This window comes from Pteropus medius, unplaced genomic scaffold (assembly GCF_902729225.1).
Source record: "Pteropus medius unplaced genomic scaffold, Ma_sr-lr_union100, whole genome shotgun sequence".
NCBI classification, from domain to species: domain Eukaryota; kingdom Metazoa; phylum Chordata; class Mammalia; order Chiroptera; family Pteropodidae; genus Pteropus; species Pteropus medius.
Window position 1 is genome coordinate 2091789 of NW_024354550.1, and position 18239 is coordinate 2110027.

Consider the following 18239-nt stretch of genomic DNA (forward strand, 5'->3'; position numbering starts at 1 on the left):
TAATTCTGCTGCAGAGACTGAATATCCACTTCAGTGGATCATGGAATTATCTGTTATGAACCATCTTATATTTCCTCAGGAATATATTAAGACATTGGTTTAGTGTCTAGAAAATAGGTGCTAAATAGCATGGATATTGTTAGGTATTTTTAATCAAATTATTTGATATAATGATTGTTATATAATCAAGTGTATTTTTGTATGGTTTTAGTGCATATCGATATGCATAAAGATGTTTTGGCAAGGAAAATTGTTTTAATTCTTTTAGTTACAGTTTTCATCCAGGAAAGTAAAACTGATCACTCTCCATTTTTTACTGAGGGTCTCTAATTAAAATGGGACTCATTGTAGTGATTATGTTACCTCTCAGTGCCTCAGAGCCTCACCTATAAAGTGGAGCTAATGCAATAGTTACTTTATAGGGTTCTTGTGAAATTAATTATTTAATACTTTTAGCTGCCCTTAGAACAGTAGTAGCTGGTGCATAGTGAGTGCTCAAAAAATGTTAGCTGCCATATTTACTATCATTGTTTTATTAGTATTATTTTATGGTGGTTGTTATTTCAGAGAAAATACCTATCCCATAAAAATAATCTTTACTTTCTTAAATATTTTAAGGATTAAAAGAATAAAAGTACATCAAACGCTTTCTTGTATAATTACATTAATTATCTAATGCTCAGTGATCACCAGTAGAAGAGACCAATAAAAAAGGAGCATTGTTTAGTTTTCCTAATAGACATTTTGGTGTCTTAGAGCAGTATGTTTTTACTGTCTAAATCTGTGATAAAAACTTTAGAGGGGCTGATTCCAATTTCAGTGTTAACAAATCATTGTATTTTATTTTCCATATAGCCTATGAGGACTGTCACAGAATGTAGAATATTAGCTACAACAATGCAAAATGCTGCTTTAATTGTTTCCCAGTCACCTTTTTCTTATATCCAGTGATTTTCTTCTAACAAGAAGGAACTTACTTCCCCCATCCCACCATATCAACCTTCTAGGGAAGAGGTTTTTTAAGTTTTCTTGTCTTGACACAGGAAGGAGACTTAATTTTATTCCTTGGCTCTGGTATCAGTTTATCCTGATTTATTCCTTTCAGTGCACAAAATCATTTTTTGTTCTTTGTAATAATCAACTCCAAGCAGTTTTGAAATCCAAAGTAAGCTAGACAAAAATTAGTTTTAGCTTAAATTGATTGAGACAAATTTGGAAGGGAGCAATTGGTTATAGGCTAAAGATAGATAACAAATCAGAAAGATTTTGATGACGTTGTAGAGGAAGATTTCTGACAGAGGACAAAAATGACGTGCCCAGTTATAGCTAGTGGTTACTTATGTGAACACTAACTTGTCACCCATGGAGCAGGTGCCATCACTGTGCACCCAAATAAAGGCATTAGGTAACTTAATGAAGAATAGTGACTGAGTCAGAGCCTCCCAGAGTTGTTAGCTCTTTGGCAGACTAAATCTGTAACTTCCTGAAAACATGGCCTCTTGGATTGATGAAACTCATTTTAAGTTGAACAGCCACCTTTTCTGTCTGGTAATTGATCTCCTGCCATATGGATATGATATCGCCCTGGAACATCTGTTTCCTTCCTTTGCTTTCTCTCCTACTCACTCTTTAGCAGTGTACTTCAAACATGCAAACAAGAATAGAAAATAATATAGCAAACACTAATGTACTTACCACCTAGCTTTATTAAAAATGTTCTGCCATATTTATTCTAAATAATTAAAAAAATAATAAGGCATTACAGATAAAGGATGAGGCTCCTTGTCTCCTCTCATTTTCCCTTACGTATAAAGAATCAATATCATGAATCTAGTGCCTTTCTTTCTTATGTATGTTTTTATACTTTTACTACATATCTTTGCATCCATTCACATAAACATTATAAAGTATTACTTTCAGACTTAAAACTTTATATAATAGTCTTACACATATATTGCTTTGTTTGCAACTTTTGTATTTTGACAAATTTTGAGTTATATCGACTTTGTTACATTTAGTTTTATGCATTTGTTTTTCCTGGTTGGATGCTATTCCATTATGAAGATTAACATTTATCCATTCTCCTATTGATGATCATTTATTTCCAATCATTTCTCACTGTTAACAGCGTTACAGTAAACATTTTTGTACATTTCTTCTGTACATATGGAGAGTTTTTAGAGTATGTACTTAGAAGTGGACATGCTAATTCAATTTCCAAAGTGGTAGTGATTCCTGTCAGTTCTAAATGAGTATTTTTCCTTTTTCTGCATCCCCTTCAACCTTTGATATTGTCAGACCTTAATATTCTCATTCAGAGCAGGTGAAATGTTACTGAATTATGGCATTTTAATTTGCATTTCCTGATTGCCTGTGACTTTAGGCATCTTTTATAACTTTACTAGCTATTCAAGTTTTCCCTTCTACAGTTTTCCTGATTGTATAATTTAAGCATATTTCAAAATAATTTTATTCTTATTTGATAAATACAGGCAAAAGTAATCTTGTTGAAACAATTCTTGGGTTTTGACAATTATCTTTAATGCATTTACTAAGAGTATAATTTCTAACCATCTCAGTGACAAAAATGAATTTAAGAGGACAAAAACCACTGAACTAGTAAATATATTCTAAACCCTTTTTTGTTCCTTGGTTGGAAACCTTGTCCAGGGAAGCGAGTGCTTTGTTTATTACCTGGTATTTTTCTATTCGAATGGTGAGAAAGGTGCACATTTATTTGCTGAAGTTGTGATTAGGCAGCTATACTGTCTAGAAGATAGTGCACGAAGCTTGATTTTTATGATACAGAGGAGCAAAATGGAGTAGAGGAGTGAGAGAATGGACTAATACAAAGATGGTTGTTGGATCTAAGTGTGCAGACGCAGTGAGTCATGTGCCTGTACTTAAAATGGTGAGAATGAATAGATATTGTTTGCTTGGGAAAGTCCTTAGTATAGTAAAATTACTAGTCCTTAGTGTAGTAAAATACTTTTTCTATTAGTGTAGTAAAATTACTAGTCCTTAGTGTAATAAAATAACTTTTTCTATTAGGATTGAGAATCCTTTGTCTCATCTCTAGCTCTAAAACTCAGTGAGCAGAAAATGTTTAATTCTCAGACAAAATGTCACTTAGAATATCTTTATAAAAATGATTAAACAAGGGAATTATTTACCTGAGAAATAGGAATTTTTTTTCATAAATTTAGCTCCCTTTTTTAAAACCAGATTCCCTGTTGGTGGCACTATAAATGTTTGTCGTCTACTGTGGTTGATTGAATGTGTGGTTAACATGATGCTCTGTTTTCATTTGCATTTACTGGGGCTGGAGCTATCTAATTACATTCTCCAATAGTATATGACCTACTGACTTGTTTGTTCACTGAATGTCTTGTCCAATTAATGTGACCCAAATGTCCTGAGCTCATCCACTGCTTATAGGCTAGGAAGCCTCTAGGAAGGCTTCCCTCAGAGTTGTTCACTGGGGCATCAGCATCCTTTGTTACAGGAAATGTATGTGTATGATCTCTCCTCTACCTCTTTTATGTCACCATTTAACGTCCAGTTTGTGCTATTCTATTGCATGAATGTTGCCATATTATTTTTCAGTGTCCCAGCCTCTGTGGTATTGTTTGGCATATGAATGAATAAAGCCTCAGTAGGGTCTGAGTTTTTGAGTCTTGACTCCCTGAAACATTGTTTTAAAATGAACTATATCATATGTATTTTGGCTACCCACATCATTAGGCTAAAAAGTCTTATCTGTATTGTCTGCCGTTTTCTTGCTGTCCCCTTTTCTGTAGGACTTCTGTAACTCTGCTGTCTCCCTTCTTGAAGACTTTGACAACATAATGGTAACACCCCTGCTCTGTCATTCCTCTTCCTTTCTTTCTTTTTTTTTTTTTTTTTTTTTTTACATAAACTTTTATAGCATTACTCTTTGAACATCAAAATGAGAAGCAGGTTATTCTTCTATAGCTGGTAATAATTATAGTCTTCATTTCACTGTTATTTACTTGGTTTATGTTTGAGACTGTAACACAAATTCATGAATGCATTGACCATGTTCAATTTAATGGAGTTTATTTCTGAAAGTTTTCCCCTTTGATTGCCTCATGATTTTCATCATATGTGTACAGAAACCAGTGGACGTTCATAGCCTGGGCTTGGGAGCATAGACCAGTTTGTGCACCTTCATCTCAGTCCCAGTTTTGAGCCCTCCTTTTTCCGAGCTCTTGCTTCTCTCTGCGGTAACTCACATCATTAGTAGAGGAACGCATGGCATGCTGCCTCATTGGCCAGTGCAAGATAATGAAACCTGTGGTTATGAAATATATCCTTCTCATCACATCCCACTCACTGGCTATTCCAAAATTCTCAACAGAATGCATCATTTCTATTTTCTTTCCGGTATGGAGAAGATGTTTTTTTCCAGCATAGGTCTTGTGCATGCATGTCATAAGACTTCACCTCTACTGCTTTGCCTGGGCTAGCTAAGAATGCATGTTTTGCATTAAATTACTTATAGGTTTCTGTATCAGGTAGCCAGCTTACAACATAAACCCAAGAAGCATTAGAATAAAAAAGAGAACACATCTCATGTGAATGTAAGTCAACTTGTTTCACTGCCAATTTAATGGGTAACATTTTCTATACATTGGTGAAAATATCCTTAACTGCATATTCAAGCTTTGGAAATATTTAGGTTACTAAATACTTATTATATGGGCAATTTCTTTAATAGTTATCTCAGCAAAGGATAGTATGGAGACTTTTCTGAAAAGAACTAATTTTTCTATCAATTTTTTTGATGTTTTGTGTTGTACAGAGAGCAGGTGAGGTTTTTATTTATTTAAAAACCTGAATTAAACATCAGATTTAAAACTATTTTAGAGGTAGCTTATGTTTGCTGTAGCCATTTATTGTTCAGATAATAATGTAATTCTGATAGAAAACAATTTGTATCAATCATTGATATTACTTTTTAGAGAAAGAATAGACAAAATATTTTGTGCAGTATTTAAAGTCAAAGGTTCTATGATTTTCTATATTCATTCGGATTAATGGGAATATGTATATATATCTTTGCTTTCCTTTTCACCATTCTTATTTTCCTTTAATATTCTCTAATAGAAATTTAATAAATGTACATACTTAACCAATCATTATATTCATTATTTATGGACATGTTAATAGAATATATTGTAAAAGTTCATTATTGTATGAGGTGTGTTTATTTTAGAATGAATCAGTTTTTCTAGCACTTAATCTTACTGTTAGTTGATTCTCAATCAATTTATCTTTAATGTGAGAGCTTTATAAAAGAATCAAACGTAACTGGTCAACAGGACCTCTTATAATTATAGAATCTTCTCTGTCTATTGTCAGAAAACAAAATATACCAGTATAATGCGATGACCGTAACTTCTGGATCTCATCATGTGTTTTAGCCTTGGGCACCATTACTCAGTACCTTCCAAACTAGTATCACAAATAAAACTTTATTTGCTAGGTGGCTCATAAAACATTACCCACTGGTTTTCATTGGGTGACTTTTATTATTATTCCTAAACCAGCATTTTCAGAATCAGAGTCACAAAATCTGGCTGTGTTTTTCAGGTACAACTTGCCTCCCTACTTGCGACCCTTAGACACTATTGAAAATTTACTAAATGGGGATTTGGAAAAGAAAAATAAAACGTTACTAGTGAATCGAGTGGATACAAAATTCCTGATCCTGAAATGCTGCTGATTATAATGCTTACTGTCTGCTAGTTGGAGGTATAACCAAACAATTCTCTTTTAGAAAGAGGTCTTCACATATGCTCAGTTGACTGAGAGAGTGAATGCTAATGAAGAGAACAAGACTCAGAAGAATGAAAATTATGATTGAGGATGATTTATCAAAAATTGTAAACTTACTAAATTAATTTCAAGTGATCCAAAAGGCCTTTGAGTCAGCATCTCTTTGAGCTCACATATGTCATATGCCCCCAGTTTGCCAGGCACGATCCTACTTTGCACCTGTCATCCTGGCCTGTCCCTGGTTGGATGATTAGTCTTTTCTTGATTAATACAGCAAAACCATCCCTACCTACATTAAAAAACTTTTAGTGAGTCTCTATCTTTAGTTTCTTTGATTATTCCCACGTTTTGGTCCTTATTTAGCATTTGTAAAATCTTTCAAGTCACTGAAGAACTTTTCTTATTCATTATTTTCCCAACAAATTGAACTCTTTCCACAAATTGAAATAATGTGTTTCTGGCATTATCCTGGGAAAACCAAAGAACAGTAGGAAGCGATTTCACTTTGGGGGGAAGAAACTGCGGTGTTTTTCAAAATAATTCAGGGCAACATTTGATAACAAAGCTATTCACAGAGCACTTGGAGAGTGCTAGTCAACTTGGGGTGGTTGTGATTTCCTCAGGGAGGATATTGCACATCAGAATTATTACCTACTATACTTAAGCGGGTGGCGGGAGGGAACATAATGTGCTCATAAATAGTTAACCTTTAGACAATAATCATTGACTGAGAATACAGGAGTTTCAGACTACAAAAACTGATTTGAAATTTTTGATCCTTTTCCCCTTGCTTCTTCTGAAATTATAGTGTTTGAATGTTTATTCAAATTATAGTTCTTTGAATGTTTATTTTGTGATTTGTTTAATGTAGAAAAGTTTTTAATTCATATTTTTTGTTTCTACAATCTCAACTGTTATTTGTCAATAAGAGTATAGCCCAATAAGTTAGATACTTACCTTATTAGTATTCTACTTTTCCCCCACATGTAAGTCATAGTTTGTTTTATAAGTTTCTCCAATAAGCAAAGGAAGAGTAAAGAGTTAGATCTGATTTACACATCTGCATGCAACTGTCACATACAGGTCACATTTTGTTTCCCTTCAAACCAAAATAGGTCATGGATATTGTAGACTGTTTATGGATCTCAAGATTCTAACTCATGTATAAATAATTCATTTTTCTTCCTTTCTGTAAAAATGATAATATACATATATTTGTGCCCCCAGAGAAGCACAAAACAATATTTCAGGGACCTCACACGACACTGTCAGGTAGCATTGATTTGAGGAGTAGCATTTTAAAATCTGGTTGATTTACTGACTCCTCGGCATAGTCTTTGGAGAATCAAAAGCCGTTTGGATACTTTGGGTTCTCATAGAGGGATTTGGGGCTATTTTACTTAGACCCAATCAAATAGAGATGCAGTTGTACTTAGATTAATCAGCTAAAGGCAGAGGGTATCTTCATGGTACCCTATTTTTGAAAGTGAGATCTTGTTGAAGCCATTATATACAGATATCATAGTAAAAACTCTCAGAAATTCATGTTTGGTCCATGTATGGGTGGATAGAGTCACCTTAGGAGAGGCAGAAGTTTCTTCAGTGCTCTCAATTGATTTTATTTGGGGATCAGAGAAAGGGCTTCACTGTCTGATGTATATATTTTATTTCAGTATCTCTTAACAAATCTCAACAGAAATCCCCCTCATAGTTGTTTTCTGGGATAATTTTAAGAGGCTATATGTCTCTAAATAATAAGCACCAATAGGGTTTTAAATATTTTCATCCTTAATATCACTTATGGAGGCATGTCATCATAATGGAAAGAGCTTGAGCTTTGGAGTCAGACTCACCTGAGTTCAGCTGATGGCTTGGCCAGGTCTAGCTGAACTCACATAGCTGCTGAAGCTCTTTGAGCTTGGCTTTTCCTGGCCAAAGAAAATGGAGATGATACACCTTCCCTGCAGAGTTCCTGTGAGAAAATGGGAATAAGAGCAAGAAGCCCCTTGGCATATAATAGATGTTTAATAATTATTGGAGTTCTCCATCTTAAGCTAAATGTTTATCCATTTCCCCTGCTAGAAATATCTATATTATTTTCCAAGAACAAAATATTTTGTATAACTATAATTTAGCACCTTTTAAAAATGCAGACATCTATTATATAAAACAGTAGTAAACCCCTAGGATAAACCCCATTCTTCACAATTAGTAAGTCCCAAGGAAACCTAGGGATGGTTGGAAGCTAGGCCTCTTTACGTGATTATTACTGCAAGTTTCCATGAAGTGGCTTCTGCCGCCAAACATAAAATACAGACTACTCTTATGAATTAAATATTTATTTCCCTAAAGCCAAAACATGTAGTAAGACTGGCGAACAGATGTTAATTGGTTCTATTTTATATTGTAGTTGGTTAGAATTGTATCTGCTATTAACATAAATTTTTAATGATTATATTTTTATTGATTTATTATAGTCCTAAGAGATACCAAATTCATCCATTGAATACATGGCTAAATAGGCAATTTTTCAGTCACTAAAAGAAACTTTATTAAAAAGTCATGAAATTTGTAATTAGAATTTGTATGTACCACACCTTTCCTTTATGGGCACAGGATGGTGTGACCGTGGTTTCGGATTTCACAATATGGAACTCACGCCTTTCACTCTAGAGGGACATTAGTACCCTGGAGTATACGAGAACACTGTCTCAGAGCCTCTCACTGATTATTATGGCTTGTATTATGGCTTGTATTGTTATCATTGGGGATATCTGTAGTCTTCTTTGGAAGAAATAATAAGTTCATCAGTCTCTACACACATAGGAAATTGATGAGGAATCAAATTTAATGCAGTTTGGAAATCTGCAAGTTCTGTATTCACATAATGAGATTTGGTGTCACAGGTTATTGGGATTACTAGCCAGGAGCTCAAATCAAGCCCTCATTGTTATGATCAAGAGTTTGCCTTGGCTTTGTTTTCCAGGGCCAGCCAGGGGACCAGGCTGCTCTCTTTGCTGCACAAGCACGGCCCTCCCCTCAACTCCCCCAGTATCCAGGGCTGCAGCAAGCACAGGTACCTACATTTGCTTTATAGATTCTGCCAGGACTTTTATTGCTATTTATTTGAATGGGAAACTAAGTAAATAGGATATCAACTCCCTTTCGGGGTCTAGATCTTAGTTACGTCTTCTGCTTCTAGATTATAATTGACATTTCAAAAAAAAGCATGACCAGTGATTATTGAACAAGTCTCAGGATTAATTAATTTAATGAACATACAACATTTTAGGATATTATTGAATTGAAAACATAAATAAATTCAAATCTCTCAATGCTGATTGTAGATATTGAAATGCTAAAGAGTCCCAGAGTACTTATGTTATAATGATGTAATTTATGATTGAATTTATCATATTCAAAGAGAGCTTCAAAGAGAAATCATGGTAGAATAAGAAGATTATTGGCCTTGGAATTAGACCTTGGCGCAATTCCTGGCCACTTGCTAGCTGTGTAACATCGTGCAAGTTACCCTGAGTCTTGGTTTCCTTCCCTATAAAATAGAAACGAACATTGTGAGGATTTAAGACAACCTATGGAACTGTGCTATGCTGCACGAGATACACAGCAGCTGCTCAACAATTGGTAGACTTGCCTTAATACAATGTTAACTTGGAGCTATTTTTTTCTAATAATTTTGTTATTTCTGCATCCATATACTTTTACCGTTACTCCCCAAATCGGGCCAGGGGTGTTGGCAAGATTGTTAGTCGGGGTTAACAATTCATACTGTGTTCACAACTGAAAGGAAAGCTGAGATTGGCCTTCATGAGCACTGAGCCCTACAGCCTGGATCCATTCATGCTGCTTGCTGGGAGTTCATTATATGTTACTCTGTCCTCCACGTCAGAGCCACTAAACTACGTTAAATGTGGTGCTTCGAGGATTTGAAGAGCAGTCCTGTTCTACTTTAATCAGCATTCTATTCTTTAAATTGTAGATAGTGATCCAGCAGAACCTAAGGTTTTCCATTTACATTAGCTGTCAAGATTTAAAGAAACAGGTTCTCATATATTAATATTGCATCAAAAAAAGAATTATCGAGATGATTGGTACAGTGGTGGACTAGAGAGTAATGAATCGTCACCAGTTACACCCTTACTCTCTGGTTAGGGTATTAATTGGGTTTTCCTTTTTGTAACTGGTTAGTTACTGCAGTCACATTCATCAGATCCAAGGAGGTGTAGTCACATATCAGGAAAGTGTACGCCATTATTTTAATTTACATTGAGCATGGGGGTAGTTTTTCTGACTAATTTTAGAAATGACATCAGTTGATGCTTGGGATCTGTTGAATATTGATGTCATCCGTATACGAAAGGTGTGGATGCTTGCCTATAAAGAAACATGCCTTCCTTTCCTTAAAATAAGCAACTGATCTTAAAACTAATCTCTTCGCCAAATGAGTCTTCATTTTGTTTTTTAATTACATCTTCTGGTAATTCGTTATATAACTAGTTCATTCTGTAGCTTTATGGCTAGCCTCTCTGCCTCCATGGTAGTCGTCCTCATATTCTGAGTCATAAGAACATCGGCAGACAGTGAATTTCAGGGGGCTACTCCTGGGTTCTTTTTGAAACACTGACTTTGGTCCCTATGCCTGCCTACAGACCATGCCTCAGGGCTATACGATGTACGGAACACAGATGTCTTTGCAGCAGACGCCACAACAGCAGGCTGGCAGTGTGGTTCTCTCTCCCAGCTATAACTCCAGGACCTATCCATCTGCACATTCCAACCCGGCGCTAATGGAAAGACTCCGACAGATGCAGCAGCAGCCAAGTGGCTATGTACAGCAGCAGGCGTCACCATACCTGCAGCCTCTGACTGGTTCTCAGAGGTGACACAGCTAGAAATAGTGATTGCAATAGTAGACATGCTTCTAGGGCATGGTGCTTTATATTGTTTTTATGAACTTGTATATTTGCATGTTATTTGCATTCTTTCATCTCATTTTTAGGAGCACCTAGATAGAAATTCAGAATAAGTAATGACCCATCTTTTTCATTTCATTCAAGGCTCCTATAGTTTGATTCACATCTTGCATAGTGTGAGTGTAATATTTTTAGAAGATACCACTATATTAGCTCCAGTGTTCTTTCTTTCCCCCTCTTTCAATAAAGGCTTTTTGGCTAAATGTATCTAAGATTAAAAAAAATGTTGAATATTGTTAGCAATACCTTACTAGAATATGTTGATCAGAGCCATAAAATCTGCAATTTTCAATACTCGTGCATGGTGCCCAAAAGAGTTGTTAAATCTTAGTTTCTTCCTTTTCCAGTTCAGAGATGGTTCACAAAGCAGAATCAGGAGGGTGCTTTTTTATTTCAGTTTTTGTTTTAATCAGGTCCCTTAGACATAGTGTATAATTGCACTGCCCATTATAGTAGCTACAATCTACATGTGGCTATTTAAGTTTAGACTAATTAAAATTATATTAAAAACTTAGTTTCTCAATTATACTGGTCACATTTCAGGTGTTCAGTAGCCACATGTAATAAGCAGGGCCAGCTGTGAAGTTTTGTAACTAGGGCAGTCACCCAGTTCATTGTCGAAGGGCCCCACACTTGATTTAATGCTCTGTTGTTACCCTCTTGAAATTCTTACTAATTTTGATCAGGAAGCCCTGCAGTTTTGTTTTGCACTGACACCCCAAAATTATGTAGCTGGTCCTGATGGGCCGTGACTGTCTTATTGGAAGGCACAGATGCGAAACATTTCAGTCACCATAGTAAGTTCTGTTGGATAGCATTGATTTAGAAGAATTAAGTCTTGTGCAAAATTTTGTACAATAGTGGATAGCAGGGCAACTTAATTTCTTGTATTATCATCAATGGCTGCACATTGTTTAGAAAGTTGACAAGGTTGATGGTAGCACATTTGGGGAAATAACTAAATTTGGAAAACATACATTATATTTATTATCTTTCTAATAAGTTGCAGCATAGTGTATTGCCTAAACACTTGAACTTTAGAGTACGGAAGTTCTGGATTTAAATGCTACCTGTGCCATTTGCTGCCTGAATAACTCTGATAAGTTATTTCTCTAGTTGTCTGTTTTCTCATTTTTAAAGTGGGGATAGCAAAACTGCTGGCATCAAAAGGCTGCTGTGAGGAGTAAATGAAAGAACACATTTCAACTTTTACCATAGTGCCTACTTCAGAGTAAATGCTCAGTTATTATCACTTATTATTAAAAATTATTAAAACATTTTTTAGAAAGTAATTTATACATGATTTCAGTTTCACCTTAAGTAGTAAGCATGCCTGTTGCCCTTTTTCAAGTGATCCTATCTACCCCTGAGAATTGAGGTTATCTTAACCACCGGTCTTTATTGCATTCGAATTGTTCAAGAAATCATTGAACACAATCTTTTCTCTGTGAATGTGTGTGATGCGCTAGTGCCACTGATTAAAAGGGTGATGGTATGCCTGGGCCCGTAATGAGCTGTGTTATTCTTCACCAGACTGAATCATCAGTCCCTCCAGCAGAGCCCTCTGATGGGCGGTGGAATCGATGCGGTGCTGACCTCTGCACACCCGAACCTTCCCTCGGCGCCCCTGCCCCAGGACCCGATGAGGCCCAGACAGACGCAGGTGCGACAGCAGCAGAGGCTCCTCCAGGTATGGTGCTGGAGGTGAGGGCAGTGTGTTCTGGGTCTCAGTGATCATGAGAAATAACAAACACTTCAGACTTTAATTGCCAAGTGCCAGGGAACCCTTTGTATTTGATACTAGAAGCTAAATTGGGGTCATTTAGTTCCAACTTGGCAAGGGTCTTCTTTTCTGTGCTCTACCAGGTCACAGGCAGGAGAGCACGTTTCTCAGTGTCCTTCCCCTTTCACTAAGGTTCAAGAGGGTAGCTGGATGCCTTTATTTTAATAGCATAAGCTTCAGCTTACGCAGTCATTGTTTAACTAGAGGCCAAGCAATTTGAATGCAGAATTTCTTTTATGTGCTTAAGGAAAAAAAAGTCCAGAGCTTTTATCAGATTCCTAGATTTTTTTTAATCCAAAAAAGTTTCTGTCACACCTCTGGTCTGATTAGGCTGTGAAGTTGGCGTTACATAGATAGACTATTTCAAAGGGAGATTTCATCTTGACTCTGTTAGAATCTAGAGAGTTATCCTTCAATTATTTGATATAAATATTTGAGTCTCCTAAATAAAGCGTTCCTCCCCTGGGCACATTCTTGCTTCTGACTTCCTTGTTTAAGAAATGCAGGCTATATTATGTTTACCTGTTCCATTGTCTTCATTATTCACAAGCTTGTCCTGTTATTAGATTGGAGATTGCCTGATGAGTCTGAACAGTGGACTCTAATCATACCAACAGTCCAACTTGAGATGCACTGTCATTTTATGTATTGCTAAGAAAGGGTGGGGGAAGCACCAAAAATGGGATTCTAGTAGACTTTGGGTACCCAAGAGCTGTTCTCTTGGAGTGAGGTCAATGAGAAATAAACCTGCCATACAGAAAGGGACAGCAAAGGAACATGCATGTCTCAACCAGACACTGAATGGAGAGAAGAAAAAAATTCCTCCACTGAGAATATTAACCACAAGCTCAAGTGGGTTTGAGGTATGAATTCAGCGTGAACCAAAAATTCCCCATTGGCAGTGTCCCCAGGGGATAGGCAAAAGCCAACATGAATCCCCTAAAACTAGGCTTCACAATTTTAAGATGCCATTAGTTGTAAGGTGCCATTAGTTGTATCCTAGATTTTACTTGTTAAAATGTGAAAAAAGTTGTATCACAAAATTAATAACATATATTAATTGGTTTGGGGGGAATATGGCCTACCAGTGTCCAATCCCACTCATTGTGTAGATGTTACCTCCAACATGGTAAGAAACCCTCTAATTCTCATAAGTAAAATGGAAATCATTATAGTACCTACTCCTTAAATGTGTAATGAGAATTAAATAAGAATGTGCAAGTAAAACTCATTTGTTAATATTATGATTAATATTATCATTAATATGACTATTAATATAATACTCATGTAATATTTTCTCAAAATAATTTTTTTCCAAGTTCTGAGGATATGTTTCAGAACTCTGTAGAACTGATATTTATATTTTACTCTGTTTTAAAGTTTACATTTCAAATCACTGAGGAAAATTATTATATTATTTTTTCATTTACTACTTTCTGTCTTATATTGGTGGTTTTTAAGGTTGCAGATTTTGAAAACCTTCCTTTTTGGTTAAAGTGTACTTTTTACCTCAACATATGTTCTCCTGATGATTTTTTTATTACAAATATATTCCCTGCAGCTAAAGAAAAGTGATTTGCTTTTACATCAGAATTATACTTCCTTTTTTGGTAATTGACTATGTCTCTGGAGGGAAAAATTAATAATTATGAAACTGGGTTGATTTTTCATGGAAGAGTTCACAGAGCCAAATGGAGAATTGGCTTCATTATTGTAATCACTGTGTTTCTGGCCCAACTTGCATTGTTTGTGTTGAGGCTCTCCCTGCCCAGATATCTGCTTAGATTCCATATCCATGAGTGTTGTCACTTAGTGAGAAATGCCATCTGGCAATAGCTATTTATTACCTTGCCTAAAGAAGACATGTAAATTGGGGGATAGTATACAAACCAAGTTGGAAAATGCAAAGGCTGAAAAAGAGTCTGGCACGGTCATCATCAAGATGAGTGTTTGGGTGGAGGAAACTTTTTTCCTCTTTCTGTGTGTTTCTTCTGTGACTTGGTAATATTTTACCAAGATGTATGTATCTGAGACAACTTTGTCACAGATACAATTTATGTTTTTATGCTGGTCGCTTATGCCAGAACTTTCCACATCTACAGCTTCCTTTAAAAAAATTTAATCTTCGAGAGTTCTTCAAAAACAACTCTTCTCCTCTTCCTTCTCCTCCTTCATTTTCATCTTCATCTTTCTTTAAAAAAAAATCAACTAATCTTCAAGAGTTCCTCCAGATGTCATAGGGAATGAAAAGACAACTACTGAGCAGTCCTCGTCTAACCTGTTAGTATACGATAGGATAAAATATATGAAAGGGCAAATGACATGAAAGGAGTTAAAACAGTAAGTACAGGGGATGTCCCCAAGACGGTGTAAGATGGTGTAGACAGTGAACACTGACAGTGATCACTACTGAGGAAGTGATCCTTGAGGTTGAAGTGGTCCAAGAAGGCTTCATGGAGGAGCAGATCTAGGTCTTGCCCTTGAAAGATGAACAGTGTTTGACAAGGCAATGATAGAGGAAGCAGGTGCAAAAAAAAAATTAAATAAAAGGTATATATAGGGAGGAGATTGGAATGATAGTAATAAACCCTAAATTTAAATGTATAATCCTTTCTCTTTCTTTCTAGATGCAGCAGCCCCCCCAGCAGTCCTCACAGCCCCAGAGTCAGACCCTTAGTCTCCAAGCGATGCAGCCCCAGCAGCCTTTGGTAAGGCCCGGTGCTTTGGAATCAAATACGTGGGTATTTTCTTTAAAGTCTGGTTGCATTTTTCATGTCCCGTAAGATTGTTAAAAGTTGAAATAGCCTAGCAATTTTCCCTAGAACTTTATCAGAGTACAATTGTGTTATTGTAGTCACTGTATTTGTTTTCATAGAAAAGTATAAATAAATATTTTGATTTTAGATATTATCATTTTTCCTCCAAATTTTTTTCTGACCTCTTTATGGACTACAATGTTTATATTCAGACGCTAAGATTTTTGTCTAAACAATGCTAAAATTATAATTTACTATATATCTATGTTTAAAGATTATTTACTTTGAATTTTTACTGTAATCTCAAAAAAGCATGAAAGTGCTTTCTAAAGTATTCTTTTCTGATGTTAAGAGGAATACCAATTTCAGTTAGTTATTTGCTGCAGAAATTTTCATGTAATTCATAATTATATAGTTTACTTCTCTAGCTTCGTAAATCAAAATTTGAAATGTTGTATGCAGAGCATCAGTGAATATTTTGTAAACTTCAGTAATTTAGAACAGCCTTTACTTTTGCAGGCACCATATCTCTGCTTTTTTACTATTTTTTTTTAAACTGCCTCTTTTTCTGTTTACTTAAATGAATGTATTCTAAGAAGGAACATTTTATCACTATCATCAGTGGTTACATCACTTGCTACATATTGGAAATATCTGTAAAAATAAACACTTACTGTAAAGGTAACTCCACACCATGTGTGGTGTACATGAGAACTACCCAAGATGAGCGGGCTACTGTACACGTCTTACACTTGGGGAAGCTCTAGTGTAGTCTCTTTTCAGGACAAGATTTGAAATGTGGTTGGTTTCACAACTTGTAGTAAAGAAGGAACAACATGGCCATGGCTGTAGTGCATTAGGAGGAATCAGAGTAGAGGTAGGTGGAAAAGGACTGAAAATGCCCAAATAGGACTGGTAAGGGAACCTGGTCAGCTGGAATGAGACATTAGGTACATTGGACAAGCCTCTGCCTTGGCTAGTTTGGTCTCCATTTTCAAAGAAATTCTTCTGTATCATGGATCTAGTTTTTTAGCTCTGATTTTTTTTTTTAATGTGTTTGTGACATTACTATAATGCACCTTCAAAATGTTTTTCAAATAGAGGCAATATATAAACATTCACAGGCTGCCTACCTTCTTTATAATCAGAGGTATATTAGCAGGGATTGGCTGACTTACTTAAAAATGTGAAAGAGAATCCTTTGGATGGGAAACTGCTAGCTGACTCTAACGTCTCTCCTAAGAACAAGATATAACTTTTTATTTTGAAATACTTTCAAACTATGAGAAGAGTTGCAAGAATAATACAAAGAATTGCCATCAACACTTCACCCAGATTCACTAATTATTAACATTTGCCACATTTACTTTATTATTCTCTCTATAAATACGTACACACACACATTATTTTTTTCATCTGTACACTTGAGTAAGTTGCAGACTCATGCCCCTTTACTCCAAATAGTTCAGTTTGTTTTTGCGAGAACAGGATATTCTCTTACAGAAACTTGGTACAATTATTAAAATCAGGAAATTGGTAATATTAATGGAATACTACAATCTATACACCTTTTGCAAATTGCGCCAGTTGTGTCAATGTTGTCCTTTATTGTAGGTTTTTTCTTGGGCTAGGATCACATTTTGTATTTAGCTTCCATGTATGTTACTCCCCTTTAATCTTGAACAATTCTGCAGCCTTTTTTTCCCCCCTTTGGTCTTCATGACATTGATATTTTTCAGGTGTCTAGGATTTTGTTGAATGTTGCTTAATTTGATTTGTCTGGCATTTCCTCTGAATTAGATTCAGTTTATGAATTTGGGCAGGTGATGAGTCTTTCTCAGTGTATTACATTAGGATATACATTATTGATGATATTATTTTAATTGCTGCATTTAGGTGATCTGATGGATTTGTTAACAGTTATTGATTTTCCTTTTGTAATTAATAAATAACTCATGGGAGTGTTTGATATAATCTAATTGTCCGTTTACTTCTTAGACTTCACCCACTACTGTTAGCGTATATTAAGTTATTCTTGCCTAAGTCTGCTTTTACTGTGGTAGGGGGAAAATGACGTTTTGCAACTCTAATTTTTTCCTGCATTAGCAGTTGATATTTTATTTTAGGAAAGAGCTTTCCCTTCTTTCTCATTTGTCTGTCTATTCCTAAGTTGTGTTTTAAATATGAAGCCTAACATTTGACTCTTTGATTTTAAAATGTGCAGCTACCGAGAAGACTAAACTTTACCCAGTATTCTGGAGTTGTATATGGCTTCAATTAGGTTAAATTTGGCAATTTAATAATTCACTTTCTACTAGGTTTATTAGTATATGAGGCAGCAAAAAAAAGCTTAAGGTTGTCCTCCTTTTTCTGGTTTCTGTGTACAACAAAACATTCTGGCAGTATTTTGACAGAAAGCTAAGAAACACAAATTTTGTCATGTTGACTATTTGGAATATTTGATGTTGATCTGGCAAATTTTTAGCCTTTTTTTCTTTCTAATTTAAAACAAACACTTCTTATGCTGTAATGCTCATGTTAGCAGCACAGATTATTTAAGGAACTGGGGGAATTAACTGTAATATAATTGTACCTTTTCAGAGATTTAATGCAAATTTATAAATGAACACTTAGAAGGAACTCATTAATTTGAGAATCATAACTTCTTTGGTTAGTTGTTGCTAATAAGGAAATAGTTATATTATACCTACTTTAACAAAAAAACACAGTTAATGTAGGACTGCTTTTATTACTTTTGAGTGTATAATAGTATAATATAATTTTTAGCTTTTTTAACTTTTGATTCATATACGTAAGTAAATATCTTACATATGAAATATGCACATATATGTGGCTCACAAATAAAATCTGTATGTACATTTAACCTACATATTTAAATTTATT

At 35.3% G+C, this 18239-nt stretch overlaps 1 protein-coding gene across 1 annotated transcript in view; it reads left to right on the plus strand.

Annotated features, from left to right (window-relative positions):
• The window catches only part of MED12L (mediator complex subunit 12L), a 315454-nt gene that overhangs the window by 285022 nt on the left and 12193 nt on the right, over positions 1 to 18239 (plus strand). Inside the window, 4 exon segments of the mRNA XM_039855087.1 lie at positions 8789 to 8878; positions 10473 to 10702; positions 12330 to 12486; positions 15207 to 15287. Of these exon segments, the coding sequence (XP_039711021.1) occupies positions 8789 to 8878; positions 10473 to 10702; positions 12330 to 12486; positions 15207 to 15287 (558 nt within the window).